Source organism: Agrilus planipennis, unplaced genomic scaffold (assembly GCF_000699045.2).
Source record: "Agrilus planipennis isolate EAB-ADULT unplaced genomic scaffold, Apla_2.0 scaffold171, whole genome shotgun sequence".
Lineage (NCBI taxonomy): Eukaryota > Metazoa > Arthropoda > Insecta > Coleoptera > Buprestidae > Agrilus > Agrilus planipennis.
The window spans coordinates 545,882-562,020 of NW_020438994.1; the positions used below are offsets into that span (position 1 = coordinate 545,882).

Below are 16,139 nucleotides of genomic sequence, written 5' to 3' on the forward strand. Positions count from 1 at the left end.
GATGACTTAGATATTCCACAAAATATTACACTTGCAGATAGTTCATTTAACGTACCTGATAAAGTAGATATGTTGCTAGGTTCAACTCTATTTTGGGAGTTACTTTGTGTGGGACAAATCCAATTAGGTAACAATAAACCCATTTTACAAAAAACGAAATTAGGTTGGGTGGTAGCTGGCCCTCTTACATATCCATATAATTCCCCGTCTTGTCAAAGTTACCTGATTAATAAGGTTAATAATAATTCTGCATTAGATTTACAGATAGAAAAATTTTGGGTGCTAGAAGATTGTAGTAATAATAATCACAATTTCTCGAATGAAGAATTAGAGTGCGAAAATCAATTTTTAAAAACAGTTAGTCGTTCAGTAAATGGTAGGTTTATCGTTAAGATTCCCTTTAATGAAAAGATAAATAAATTAGGAAATTCACGCACTATTGCATTAAATAGATTTTTTAATTTTGAAAGAAAATTGCAAAAGAATACAATTGCGAAGCAAGAGTACGTAAAGTTTATGAAAGAATATCAATTAAAACATCCAATTGTATTGCCAGCAAAACACAATTTCACACAATTACTTTTTAGGCATGAACATATAAGATTGTTCCATTGTAGTAGCCAAGCATTACTTTATTCAGTTAGGCAAAAATGGTGGCCACTGTCTGGTCGCAATACCGCTAGGCTTGTCACTAGAAATTGCATCACTTGTGTGAAAACAAACCCGAAATGCATAGAACATCAAATGGGAGATTTACCAAAATCTCGTCTACACCTTGTCCACCGTTTTTTAATTGTGGTATTGATTATGCAGGCCTTTTCTTAATTAAAGAAAAACGTACCAGAGGAGCTAAACTAATAAAGGGTTACGTTTGCCTATTCGTGTGCTTTTCCACTAAAGCCGTTCATTTAGAATTAGTTACAAGTCTAACCACAGACGCATTTTTAGCTACTTTTAGACGGTTTATAAGTAGGCGCGGACGGCCCCAGAATATCTACTCAGACAATGCAACTACCTTTACTGGGGCTAACGCCGAAATTAAAAACTTATACAAACTTATAAATCAAAATCAGGAAAAAGTTATTAATAATTTGTCAACCGAAGGGATTAATTGGCATAATATTCCCCCTCGATCGCCTCATTTTGGAGGACTTTGGGAAGCGGGCATAAAATCTACTAAGACGCACCTAAAACGCGTTTTAGGTACAGCAAATTTAACGTTTGAAGATTTCTATACGGTATTGACGCAAATTGAATGTATTTTAAATTCCCGTCCTTTGTCATCCTTATCGTCTGATCCTAATGATTTGAACCCATTAACTCCCGGCCACTTTTTGATTGGACGATCTCCAACTTCACAACCTGATCCGGACGTGAAAGACATTCCCCAACCAAGATTATCAAGGTTTCAAAGACTACAACAACTTCTTCAACATCATTGGACCCGTTGGAGTAAGGAATATGTCAACGAACTCCAAATTAGAACCAAATGGAAACAGCAGATACCAACAATTTTAAAGAAAGGCTCCCTGGTAATTGTTAGTGAAGATAATCTACCGCCGCTCCATTGGAAATTGGGCAGAGTCGAAGACCTCTTCCCAGGTAAAGATGGAATCCGAAGGGTTGCCTTAGTTAAATTATCAAACACAACTGTGAAACGTGCAGTGAGAAAGTTATGTGTTTTACCCATCGAAACATAATTTGATAATTTGTTGTGAAGTGATTGAAAGACTTGGTCTTTCAAGGCGGGCAGTGCATGTTGTGAATTGGACCTTTTGTGTATTTTATTATAGTTGTCTAGCTGTCGTATTATTAGTTTATTCATCTTGAGCTTATTACCTTCCATTTATTAGTTGTACGTGACTATTTCTACTTTCATTTTTATTGCCAAATTTCCCTTATACCTTCCTTCCTAGAATGTCTAACCATCTGCACCCCTTGTAATTTCTTAAATCTATTGTTGTATCTGTGTTGTATTTACCTCTTGTATATAGCCTCTTCTTTTGTATATATATATTTTGTTGTACCTTTATTTCAGAACTTATTTGCATATTTATCATGTTATATACTTGTGACTATATTAGCTCCCTATCCTTCTCAATGAAATATAGTTTATCGACCACCTCCACAGGAAAATCATCTCTTCCGAACGAGCTATAATAGATTTAAATAGATTTGTTAAGAACCATCGTGTTTTTATTTATTGAAGTGTTTTTTAATTCAAAACATCAGTGCAGGTAGATTTTCTGTAAATATTATACTCTAGGTGACTTAAATGTTTTGTTACTTCTGTATCTAAAAAGTTTGATTTATTATTTGTTTCTAATTCCATTGTGAATTTTATGTTATTATAAAAAGAGTTACTTAAATCTAAAAACTGTTATAATTGTTCTAATTTGCCGTTCCATATGCTAAAAACATCGTCTACATAGCGAGTCCAATAGAATACATGTTCAACTGTTACAATTAAAAAGATCTTTCTACAAATTGTCCATGAAAATTTCAGCTGATAAGGGAGAGATGGGGGTACCCATAGGAAGACCGTTCATTCGTTTATAAAATTTGCCTTTAAATTTTAAATAATTTTGTGTGATTACATTGATACTGTTAATTAATTGTATTGTTTCTTCTTCTGAATTGAGGTCTGCGTTCATTATCCTGTTATTTAGTATAATATCTAATTATAAAGAAGAAAGGCTACTGTAGGGATAGGTAGTGCTTTAGTTTTTTTGGACGAATCAATAGAATTCTTTAACGCATATTTATGGTTAAAGTTGTACTGTGGTAACCTCTTATTTAATAATTTACCCAATTTATATAAACTATATTTTGAAACATTTTAATGTACTTTTATTGTCTTAAAATATTAAGCAATGTTTCACAAACCACCCACCAATAATATTGTGAATAATATAACTTGTAGCAGTAATATCCAGGATTTTTTTTAAATATAATGGAAGCAAAAGCACTTATACTATTGATGTACTATTTGAAACTGAACTGCGCTATACGTTTTGTTTTAAGAGAATGTTCACGGATATGGAGTGGAGGCTGTATATAAACGTAGTGATTTATCGTTCTGTAATAATATTCGGGGAATAAGACCAGGGAAAAGTTCAAGATCTCCTACTGCTGAAATAACTAATTCAAAATGACCTAACACCAGAACTTCACAGTGACGACTTTAATAAAAGCGAAGAAGTTAATTAGCAATCTATCTCACAACAAATCATTCCCAACAAATGAATGAAAGACTCTGCTATGAGTACATGCAGTTGAGCACATTAAATATAGCTAAACAAAAAATTGATGATTGTGATACAAGAATTACTGAGATATAAAAGCAATTCAATAGATGTAATGTAATGTAATGTAACTGATATACAGGCTGAATTTGCGGATAAAAATTTTCGCTTTAAAAATATTACTTGTTAAGTTAATGATGCAAAAACGGATATTATATGTGTTCAATCTATCTTATCAATCATTAATAACATAAACACATCCAAACTATGTTAAAAAACTCGGCTTAACATTAAATACAAAAAAATAATAAAGAAGAATTATAAACATAATGCTATAATCAGTTGTATTCCTAAGATGCTTGATGCTATTGCCTTAAAGTATATATTTGAATTTGTTAATCCAAGTGCAGCACAGTTTTTATTCGGTATTATCCAACATTAACGAATTTAATATTATTTAGGATTTATATCTCATTGCATTTTAGCATTATAAATAGGTAGATGTTTTTACTTAATGATATGAATAACACTACGGATATAAAACTCTTGTAGGATGACTTAAATAATTTAAGTACCTAGGCTGATAATAACGATCCAACCCCTAATATATCTACATGTTAAACCGTATTATTTATTAAAAATAGGGCTTTGCTTTTCACAACGATTATTTTTTACTTCTTATCTTAGAGTATATTGTTAGTATTAGATCTCGGCATTATTTTTGAATGTTCTCTCAATTTTAACTTATATTTGCAGCCCATGTCTAGTAGAACTGATAATCTTTTGGACCTTATAAACAGATCAACTGTAACATTTTGATTGATATATGGTTCTGTTAATTTACGTCCTTATATTCGTGTTAACATTAAGATACTTAAATCAATACTGTATAAGTTACTCAATAAGTTTTTAAGATACCTACCTACAGAAATACCTGTATGTTGTTTTTAAAACATACGTTCCCTAAATTAGTATTAAAAGAAATGCACATTGATCCCCAATCCGATATTAATATTTTAATGAATATTTTAGACAACTTTCTGTTATAGTTCTGCCAATGCTAAGAAATGGGAAATAGAGTTAGCAACTCTTAAGAGTAACAATGCTCGCTTAACTGCTGCTCTACAAGAAAGCACAGCAAACGTAGATGAATGGAAAAGACAGTTGCACAGCTACAAAGAAGAAAATTTGAGAATGAAAGCGAAATATCAGTCAGATCTCGAAAACATTAAAGGTCATTACTTATAAAAACATAATTATCTTTTCATTGTAACGATCACTTTATTAATAAAGTGTCATATAAAACAGGCTGAGAATAATATAACACAAAAATCTTAACGGTATCACTTTCAAAAGGTACAGAAATGCATGTTCAGCGTAACAACCGAAACGATAAAGTTAAGCATGTTTTTGATAAAATTTGTGAAATATTATTCCTAGTGAATTTTGCACTCATTTCAATATATTATTAAAAGGTTACACAATTAATACACCTCGAATAGTATTAATTACAATATTACTTTGCTGTTAGGGGGTGGTGATTTAGCGGATGAACTGCGAAAGGAAATTCATTCTCTAAGACGGAGGGTTGAGGAACTTGAAGCTGAACTCGATACTAAAAATAAAGAAGTTCAACAGCTGAATAATTTACATAAAGTATCTGAAACTTCTCAGGTAATTCAAAATTAATTGTAATATACATTTTGTAAATTTTTAAATTCAATCCTGATATTATAGATTAAAATACATTTTATGTGTTAATTTGTTAGCATACTGAAAATATGTTTGATTTAGTATTTCATTGAAAATTTTGCTCAAAACCGAAGGAACACATCATTTAATTTAAGTGACCTTTTTGCAAGAAGATAGACATTATGTTAATACTGATGTATGATGTGAGAATAATACGGAATTTGAGCACATTACATTAACAAAGAAGTCTTAATTAAGCGCAAATGCATTTTAAACCAAACTTACTGTTATTAATAATAATAAATAACNCTTTCATGGTTTTTAAATTTAATCAAAGAATTGAATTTTACTAATACAAATATCTATTATTTCGTCATTTTACGTAATATGTTCAAGAAAGCTGAACAAATTATTTAGTAATATAAATGTAACATCCTGTTTCAACGCATTTTAATTTCTTGGACGAAGCCAACCGTATTATGGGTAATTTATGCAAAAGAAGTATTAAGTACCTTCGAAATTGGTTTTATTTGTTGCACAAAAAAAATACTTATCCGTATCGTACATTTTATATTTTGAATGGTTTACATAACATTATTCATATACATATACATGTATTTATATATTTTAGGTAAGAAGGGTATTATTGTATCGAAGAATAAAGGAATGTTTATGCATGCAATTAAGAATATAATATTTACAAATTGAAATATTTTCTATATCGTTATTAGGCATGGTTGTTTTATGAATATTTAAATTTAACTTAATCTACATTGTATAAGGTTTAGTAGTGACCACCATGGGTATATTCTACTTGATTATGATCGATTTCATGTGCTTTTCCGACCTTGTGAACCACTGCATTAAAACCATTATGTTTGTCGGCTTTGTACTGAACTACTCTTGTGGTTCCGTCGGCTTCTTTTAAACTGTAGGTTCCCTTAACTTCATCTCCATCCCTTTCTTCATACTGCTGCTTTTTATCTCCAGTCCATGGGTCGTTTACTTCATAATTAAATGCGTATTTAGGGTAGTGCTGTTAATCAAATAAAAAGTACTCTATTATTGTTATTAGTATAAGAATTATCAGTCAGACAACACGCTTTTTAAGTACATTGATTTAATTATAGGGTTCAAGGATTTTCTTAGAGTGTTCTGTCGTATTCCACCGACTTTTACTTTTCCAAATATTTTACCATAATTCTCTGACGGCATCTTCGGTGATGACTTAATTTAGTTGTGACATTATCATTGTTAGTTACGATTCAGTGGAGTCTCATTCAATATTTCATTAAAGTTTCAAAACGTTTTGTATCTCGAAAAAAATAAAGTAAATAAAAATCAATAACTAATTGATTTAACAATATTTCTATTTGAAGGAATGCTTCAACAGTAATTTCTAAAACGAATGTGATACATACGAAATGTTCTGCTCTATTATTTTTCTGTTTCATCTTTTAAAAATACTTACGTAAGGTTCCGGTTTATGTTCATATTCACCAACACTATATCCTTCATACCCATGTTCTATGTAGCCACAGCTAGCCAAAACAACCAGACAGACAACTGCTAATGAAATCTGTACAAATATTTTATTTTACTATTAACTACTCGAAATAAATTCCAACAATTATTCGTTATTTAAACTGTTATTGTTGTGATTTTTCGCAACTGAACTATCCATAGCAACAAAATCATATTTATAAGTAGCAAATGTCCGTTATTTAGTTAAAAAGTGTAACTCACTTGTGTGTAGTGGATCATGTTGTTCTTCTGTTTTTGTATACTAGTTTGTTGTTTTCAAAACACTGTGAGTATCAAAAAAAAGATTTGCCTTTTATAAGGGGAACCACCCACCTAAAGGATGCGCCCCCTTTTCACTTTCTCTTATTATATAGTGTGCATGATACATTATTATCGCCTAACATTTAGCGGCGTTAATTTTTACTTCCAATTCAGCGAACGTAATTTTACGATTTTAATAATTACGCTTCACATCGTGCAAGTTGCAACGCATATTTCCTTGAGAACTAAAGAGAAACGGAACGAATAGTGCGTGTTTTTTACATAATTTGAAAAATAATGTGTTATTTTGATTTCAGTGTTCACAAAATTAAATCAGTTTTACCCAGGACGTTCTTTTGTATTTTAATAAGAAAGTGTCTCTCAAAATAATCATTAACTTGGTGTACGTTAAATATTACGACTGCGACTTCTGTACTTCATTTTAATGATTCTCCTTTATATAATTTTTATTAAAAACAGTTTAAGATCTTGGTCGGTAATTTATTGAAACTACCAGACGTTGATCTTGGTTTAAAACTTATTTGTTCTCATCAGCACGCCATAGACAGTTTCTACAAATTATTAACCATAAAATGAAGATGGTATAATATCATAAGATAGTATATCTCTATTTAATGATGCATAGTTATTATCGTTTTACTATTTATTTTATTGTTTAATAATTCGCTATATACATACATTGTATAATATTCATAAACTGTAATTGATGTTGAAAATAGGGTTTAGTTAGACCAAAAATTTTCATATTTAGAAATGTGAGTCGATTCACATTTTATGTTGTTTATTAATCGATTAATTTGAAGTATCGCGTAAATAATGTCTACAATTATAGTGGGTGAACTACATGTCCGCTCTTCAAAGTGTTTGTGGTAATTAGAATTGTCTCCCTTTTAGTTGATTAACTGTCAAAAAACGAAAATGTAATACTTAAGAAATGGGTACCTGCTTAAAAAAAATTCGATTGATCACGTTTGATTTACCTTACATTCCCTGAGATCCCTACATACAAAGTATAAAAATACCAGACAGAATTTAAACTTTTACATGTTTTTAAATATTTTTTTCTAGATTTTAGATCATTTTACTTATGTATATTTGTTAATAGCGTTGACGAATAAGATTTGTATGATCGTACAGTACTAAAAAAATGTATTCCCATAAATAGTTATCTAAGTATTTGTTAGATATGGTAATTAGTGTTAGATGAATATCGGCATAAACAATATAATTGAGTTATCGAATAAGCATAATTTACTACTAATTCTTGTTTTCATCGTATAATCTGATCTATTTCCTGAAAAAGGAAACAACCATGACGTACTACTATTGTTCTGCTTCATACAAATACTTATCTTGCTAAAGACTAGTTTATACTACTTATTCATTTTGTAAGTCAGTACCGTTAAATAAGAAAATCTTCGTTTACATAATTTCACGTTTTGTTGAATCACTGAAAGTGAAAATTCTTATTACCAGGTACTTTAATTATTTATTATTTTCTTACAGTGGTGCTATAATACTGTCCATAGACATATGTTATGTTTTGTGTTCATTTTAAATTCAAATTTGACTTTCAATTTCAGTCAACTACGTACTATGTCTTATATAGATGTCGCGCTTTATGACGGTTAAGTATGCTCTTGCAAATTATTTTCTAGGCTGTTGACTAAAGTAAGTAGCCCGGAACTAATAAGGTTAGTAAACTATAATAAAAGGCCATAGTCAAACAGATATGAAATCTTGCAAGTACGTTGAAATGAAGAAATAGAATGAAATTAACTAGAAACTAATTATGAAATATTAAAATTTTATGACTAAAGTTAATTTGATTAAAAAGAGCATCATTAACTTATTCTGCAAAATAGACTCGAGTATTACAACATTTAGCATAATGATTGAAATCGGTTACAAGTACATATTACAAGCTAACGATTTTCCTCTGATCAAAACTACAAGTTTATCTATTTTGAAATAAACAATCCTAAAAGAGGGTTTGCGTTTTTATCAAACAAAGACGTGCTTCTAAAGTTTCTAATTGTTTGATTTAATTTTAAAAAGGCTAGTTCTTTAGTAATGGGTTTTTCAAGTAACATTATTTCATTTTGATGTGCATGCATTGCGGAATTTTGATAAAACTCAATAGGTCTAAAATAGTTTTATGCCTTTGGTTGCAATCTAATCTATTTATTTAAGGCTCAATTTAAATGGGTAGATTAATAATTTTCTTGTTGTCCTTTTTGTGAAATATTCAAAAATCCAAAAAGTCATTAATAACGGAATTTAGTAGTCGATTCATAAGATTAAAAAAATTAATAACGTGAAAACCGTAAACATTTTTGGACTGGTTGTATCGATTAAATGAATATAGACTACGTTTGCAACTCAAAAGCTTTTTCCGAATACTTCCTAGATTTTAGAACATTTGTGAACAGTTCGACCAAAAACACATTTTTCAGATTTAAATGGTCAAATGACAATATTTGCATTGAAATATTAAGTGGCTATTAATTTTTAATAAAGTAGCTTGCGATTGCAAGAATATTTTGATGTGTAGTTCACGTAGAGAGACGTTTTCAATTGTCTGGCAGTAATGTTCTACTGCTATGCGAGTTTAGTAAGTACTGGCTTAAATAATTCTTACACAACTAAGTCATATACATATTATCTTATTCATGTCTATACGCCAGAACGAACCTATTTTTTCTCCATCGATAACCATATATGTTGAAATTACTCGCATTTATTTAAAAACCTTAACTTTTAGCGAATTGCAAAGGTTTCCGGTTACTTCCGAAGCATGTTTACAGTGGTAGTAATTCCCTAGCATGAAATCTTATAAAATATAATGAATTGCCATGGTTAGTGGGTAAATTACGAACTGCAGAAAAACAAAGAATTAAATAAGCGGATCTATACTAAGCTTTCTCAATTAAAATTTAATGTGTGTATTTTTTTTAAAATACATTACTTGTATGCAATATGCAGAAATGTTAAGATATCTTAATCTTAAAAAGATAAGTATTTTTTATTTATGAATTAAAAGCAGTAGTTAATGTTGAAGTCAACGTATGGGCAGTCTTTTTTTTAATATTAAGTTAATAAACATTTATCATTGTAACAAGCCTACAAGTAAATATTTAAAAGAACCAAAATAAACTAAAAATAATGAATTTTAAAATTTTNAGTCCATACAAAAGTAAATTAACTATTATATTCAAATTTACATTTAACATAGATCACGAAAACGAGAGAGAGGAGGTAGAAAATCTTCATTTTGAATGTTCAGTTAATATAGCAAAACAAATTCATTATTTAAACCTTACTGAGCGAGATTGTACAGTTGCAAATATTCCTGAAACTCCTAGTCAAAATGCTTCTTCATCGCAATCCACCCTTCCAAAAATAAACATTAAACAGTTTAATGGTGATTTCATTGAGTGGCATAGTTTTTACGATACATTTAAATCATTGATCCATGATAGTGATTCAATCTCGCTTAATGCATTTAAAGATAATTATTTGATTGCATGGAACCTTCTTAAAAAAGGGTTTAACAATCGGCGAAAAATAATTTGCAGTCATCTTCGCGCTCTTTTTGAATTGCCTGAAATTTCTAAGGACCCTTCTTACGCTACACTACGATCATTATCAGAAAAGGCTGAAATGTACGTTAATGCACTAAAGACTCTAGAATAACCAGTTGAATGGCATGAGATGTTAATATATATTGTTTCGGCTAAATTAGATAAACAAACGCGTACATTATGAGAACGTTCTATTGAAGAAGATCAGAGACCAGCATTTTTAAGTTTTTTTATATTTTTTAAACAAAATTTCTCGTGATACAGAGCCGGTCCCCTTATTCAAGAAATTAAATGAAAACGTAAATTGTAAGCAATCCCCATCAAACAAGTATAGTTATCAGCATCACAGTAACAAACGAAACATGCATTCATACCACACGACTCAAGTAAATAATTCTTGCGTAATTTGTTCTAAAAATCACAATATATATAACTGTGACATATTCTTAAATTAAATACTTAAGAGAGAATAGAATCAGCTGAAAGATCAAATCTTTGCATAAACTGCTTAAAACCAGGTCACAAAACAATACAAACATTTCAATTAAAAAAAGTGTTACAAATGGCACAGTTTTATCTCCATTCTTCGCGGTAAGATGTTTAAAACAATTAGCCGACGATGATGGTAAAAATTTTCCTTTGACAGCTGAAGTACTCAAAAACGATTTTTATGTAGTTCATCTACTCATTATTAGAACACGCACGAAAGCTCAGGGACGAACTAATAAAACTATGTGTGAAAATAGGCATCGAACAACACAGCCTTAATGGAAAACATAGATCACATTTCACAAGAAACTCAATTTTTATTCGATTCGTCCTCCAATAAAAAAACCTTAAGTGTATACTGGAATCAGGTCAATGACAATATTACATTTTCTATATCATTTAATTCTTCCAATGAAACCAACATTACGAAACGTACAATATTATCGCAAGTCTCACAACTTTTTGATCCTTTAGGTTTGCTAGGACTAGTCATAATTTTAGCAATAATAATAATACAACAGCTGTGGAAACACAAATTAGATTGGGACGAGTCAGTTCCACAGTCAATATACACGATGTGGCAAAAATATAAAGGAGAATTATTATATAATATCAAATTACATTGTTTCTGGGATGCAAGCCAAAAGGCCTACGGTGCTTGTATCTATACTAGATGTGTGGATGAATCAGGTAACATAAGCACACAATTAATATGTGCCAAATCTAGAGTAACCGGATTGAAAACAATATCTTTGCCCCAATTAGAATTATGTGCAGCAGTACTTCTGATAAGACTTTATAAACAAACAATTTCGGCCTTAAAAACTAAATTTGATACTGTAAAATTCTGTTCAGACTCAATGATAGTATTGCACTGGATAAATACCGCACCAAATTAAAACCTTTGACTGGTCACATGTCAGATAATCCTGCTGTTTGTATTTCACGCGGACAACAACCATCAAACTTTATTTATAATAAAATCTGGCTTCACGGGCCTTCTTGGCTTTTAAAAAATGAAAAATGTTGGCCACAGAGTGCAATTGAACCGAATTTATTTATTCCCTAGCAGAAAACTGTGGTTATGCTCTTGGCCCATTCTAACCATGTTAATTTACTAAAAAGATTCTCTTCATTTAGTAAACTTCAAAGAACGTTCGCATATGTATTACGTTTCATTTCAAATTTACGTCAGCAAAATACATGTACAGGCCCACTGTCGTTGTTAGAACTTTATGCCTCCCATACGCGTTTAATGTGCCTAATTCAAATAGAAACATTTTCTAAAGAAATTAAAAATTTTCAATCAGGATCTCCGGTAAACAAAAGAATTAAAATCGCTTCTCTCAATCCATTCATAGATGACCGAGGCATTTTACGGGTAGATGGAAGACTAAGACATTCCAACTTAAAATTTTCTAAAAAACATCCGATTTTACTTCCACGTTCTCACGACGTAACTCGTTTGATAATTCAAAGAGAACATAAATGGCAAATGCATGCAGGTGTACAATGCACTTTAAATGCGGTTAAGCAGAGTTATTGGCCTGTTGATAGCAAAAATACTACGCAGCATATAATTCGCAAATGTATTAGATGTTTTAAGGTAAATCCATCGTCAAATTCTAACGATTATGTGATGACTGATCTACCAAAAAGTAGAGCTATTGCTTGGAAACCACTCGAAAATATTGGTATTGACTATTGCGGACCGTTTTTTATGAAAGAAAAATAATTCAGAAATACTAAACGCATAAAGGTCTACGTTGCAATCTTTGTTTGCTGTCTGGAATAATATTCAGCAGTTTACCTGTTTATAGATAAAATTGCATGGCAACATTAAGTAATACACATTCAGATTTCAAGTCTCTAAGTTTTATTTTAGACGTTGAAATTTATAGGGTTGTTCGGAAAGTCATTTCGTTTTTTTTTTGTGGAAATGAAAGACAGTTTTCGTATAATAAACAAATACTTTATTAAATTATATATTGACCGTTCTGGTCCAACACCTTTTGCCATCTTTCTGGTAGTAGCATAATTCCACGCTCATAAAATTTTTGGTCTTTGCTGGCAAAAAACTGATCGAGGAGGTTTTTGACCTCCTCATTTGAGGTGAAGGTTTTACCGTCTAAAAAATTTTGGAGTGACCGGAACAAATAATAATCCGATGGTGCCAGGTCTGGAGAATATGGTGGGTGTAGCATTGTATCCCATTCAAGCTGTAAAAGCTTTTGGCGAGTGACCAAACTTGTGTGAGGTCTCGCGTTGTCTTGGTGAAACACTACACCTTTCCTGTTGATTAGTTCTGACCTTTTCTGTTGAAGTGCATCATTCAGTTTGTCCAGCTGATGACAGTAGCCTTCCGAATTAATCGTTTTGTTATCCGGTAAAAGCTCAAAAAAAAAACGATTCCTTTAAAATCCCACCAAACAGACAGCATCACCTTTTTTGGTGAATATCGGATTTGGAAATGGCTTGAGCCGGTTCATCTTTTTTGCTCCATGACCTCTTGCGTTTGACGTTGTTGTATACAACCCATTTTTCGTCCCCAGTGATGATGCGCTTCAAAAACGNCATTTAATTTAAGTGACCTTTTTGCAAGAAGATAGACATTATGTTAATACTGATGTATGATGTGAGAATAATACGGAATTTGAGCACATTACATTAACAAAGAAGTCTTAATTAAGCGCAAATGCATTTTAAACCAAACTTACTGTTATTAATAATAATAAATAACAAAATAAAAGTCGATAATGTAAAAGATTTTGGCATCTTCATAAGACTTAATGTAATGTTTTTCTATAATTTCAGCAATTTTTATGAAAATTCTTATCAAAAAGTTGTGCATTTATTTAATATTAAATAGTTTTATTTCAGTAGTTTTTGTGGAAATACTAATTGGTTCAATTTCAGTCTTTACAGAAGGAAAACCAAGAACTTCAAGCGACTGTAAAATTGGCTCAATCAGAACTTGATGTTGCGCTAAGTGCCCATGAATCTCAGAGGCAGGTCCTCTTAACTCTTAATCAACAGTTAGCAGTACGAATCTCCGACTTGGCAACTATTCACGAAGAAATTAGTACAGCATTACAAACGTGAAACGTCTAAGTTGCAGTTATTGAACGTACTTATTCATTCGTATTATTCGGCTTGATTAAAAATAATATTATTTATAGTGGAAATGTGAAAACTTCACAATTATTGCTATATCGTACTGAATATTTTTAGGTTGTTAACGCAGAGTCTGTTTTTAGAATTTTAACCTCGTATAATAGGTAACGTTTTAGAAGCTTTTAAGTATTAAGTAGATATTATTTTATTTATTTCTTTTATTTGATTAAGTACATTAATATTTGTTGGGGTAATTGATTTTATAGCTCACTATTGAGTGTATTTATATTTTTACATTTCGTATATTATTTTGACTGTTATTACGTATTTTGATTTATATTAAATCGAAATCATGTTGAAATTTATAAGAAAAGTGAAATTAATAATATGGTAATTATACATCCTGTTTATTTTACTTATAGAACAAACCCTATCATAGCATAAAACTAATTTATTATTGCGATTACTAAGAACTACAAGCCTTTAACTACTCCGGTATTGCTGTGTTGAAGTGCGGACCTGTTGTATCAAGCTCTACGTGCTTTTGTATAATTTTGAGGTGAATTGTAGGCGATTTGGGCTATGACGGAGTGGCGAAAAGAGGACATTGTAATCAGTAAATAAAATAAAGAACCTCTGTTTTTTAAGGGTTCCTTTGGTGCCTTCGTAAGTGAAAATTTTTTAAGTTTGTAGCATTCATTTGCTTGTATGGCCTCCGAGGGGTCGACACGGGCACCTAAAATAAGAAGATATAAGAAAAGCGGAAAACCGAGCTTGACAGGAAAGCACATAAAAAAAGACTAGTGAACTAAATAAAGACACACTGCATACCCCACTGTTGAGAAATTGATTATAAAATGTCAACTTGCGATGACTCAGAGATGAGAGAGAGAGGTGAGGTAGCTATCGAAACCAACGAAGATTTGAACAAAAAGGCAGACCACTCGGGTCTAAAACCGACTTATCCTCATCAGACAGAGGCAAGAAGATGGAGAAAACAATGGGTGAACTGCAAAAAGAATTACAAGAAAAAATGGAAGAAGTGGAAGAAGATATGCAAAAGAGGAAAGATGAGAACGGAACGGTCATAAAGGATAAGAAAAACCAGGAATAAAAGTAATGATAAGGATATTCTGGCTCATAAGATATATAGAAAATACCTTAGGAGCACAGCTGAAAAGCATACAGCAAACAAACAATGTTATGAAAAACAAAAATAAACTGAGGCAAGGAAAAGACAAAATATTTATAAACGATGACACAGCATGGCAATAGCAAAAGAATTGAGAGAAATAGGGACAAAGTGCAAAATTATCTACAACAAAATAACAACAGAACAAGAGGAGCTATTTAGGAATGATTAATAATAACTATAAGAAAAACATGCAAGTGGTATTCTGGAACGTACCTATGGGGCATAAATGGTTTATACGAAGAGGATTGGGAGGAATTAAAGGAAAACGACATACTAAATGTGAACGAGACCTGGATAGAAAAAGAAAAAGATGTTCAATTACAGAAGAAGAAGAAAAGAAACAAAGAAAACCCAAAGGAGGTTTGGTCACAGCGTTCAAAAAAAAATTTTCTAGACAAAGAAATCACTACAAAAAAAGTTAATTATGAGTGTATACAGGGTGGTCTATTAAGCATGCATTGCTTTCTGGCTGTCTTGCCGTTGAAATTGGAAGAAAATGTTCCCAATAAAAAATGTTTCTGGTCAAATGATCTATCTGCGGAAAAGTAAATTACTAAGATGGCGGACTTCCGGATATACCGGAAATATACATCAGCTGCCATATTTTAAATAGAACACTGTATATTACAACATTTTTGAATTCAGTGTCGATTTTAATGTCCAGTTTGTTAAGCATAGTATTTGCCTGTGCGGTATCTTTTTGGAGTTATTTAGTAATTTTTAGAAAATTTGACATTTGTAGTACCTTTCAAAGATTTTAATAAAAAATGGCATGAAATAAAAAGTGCAACAAAAGAGAAAGGTAACATACAAGTTTTCTACATGGTGAGAAAAAAATAGAGACTATTGATTGAAAGAAAGAAGAAAGAACAAGAAACAAGAAATTCGTCGGAGGCTAGAAAAGATAAAACCGACAAAAAATTCTGGGAACTCATAAACAATCAAAGACGCAGAAGAGATAAATGTCGGAATGGGTACAGCATTTTAAAATACAAATGAAGGGAACAGACTTAC

General features: G+C 31.1%; 2 protein-coding genes across 2 annotated transcripts in view; one reads left to right on the forward strand and one right to left on the reverse strand.

Annotated features, from left to right (window-relative positions):
• Nucleotides 1-14,329, forward strand: part of LOC108739362 (homer protein homolog 2) — a 31,856-nt gene extending 17,527 nt beyond the window's left edge. The window contains exons 5-7 of the mRNA XM_018473242.1: nucleotides 4,295-4,479; nucleotides 4,777-4,919; nucleotides 13,733-14,329. Coding sequence (XP_018328744.1) covers nucleotides 4,295-4,479; nucleotides 4,777-4,919; nucleotides 13,733-13,918 — 514 coding nt within the window. The 3' untranslated portion in view covers nucleotides 13,919-14,329. The remainder of the gene's footprint in view (nucleotides 1-4,294; nucleotides 4,480-4,776; nucleotides 4,920-13,732) is intronic.
• On the reverse strand, nucleotides 5,268-9,877 carry LOC108739364 (cuticle protein 19-like). The gene is made up of 3 exons (XM_018473244.2): nucleotides 6,684-9,877; nucleotides 6,409-6,516; nucleotides 5,268-5,973 (listed from the first exon to the last, which is right to left on the reverse strand). Exons 1-3 carry the CDS (start codon nucleotides 6,699-6,701, stop codon nucleotides 5,722-5,724), a joined length of 378 nt encoding a protein of 125 aa, XP_018328746.1. The 5' UTR covers nucleotides 6,702-9,877; the 3' UTR covers nucleotides 5,268-5,721.
• Nucleotides 14,330-16,139: the final 1,810 nt, after the last annotated feature.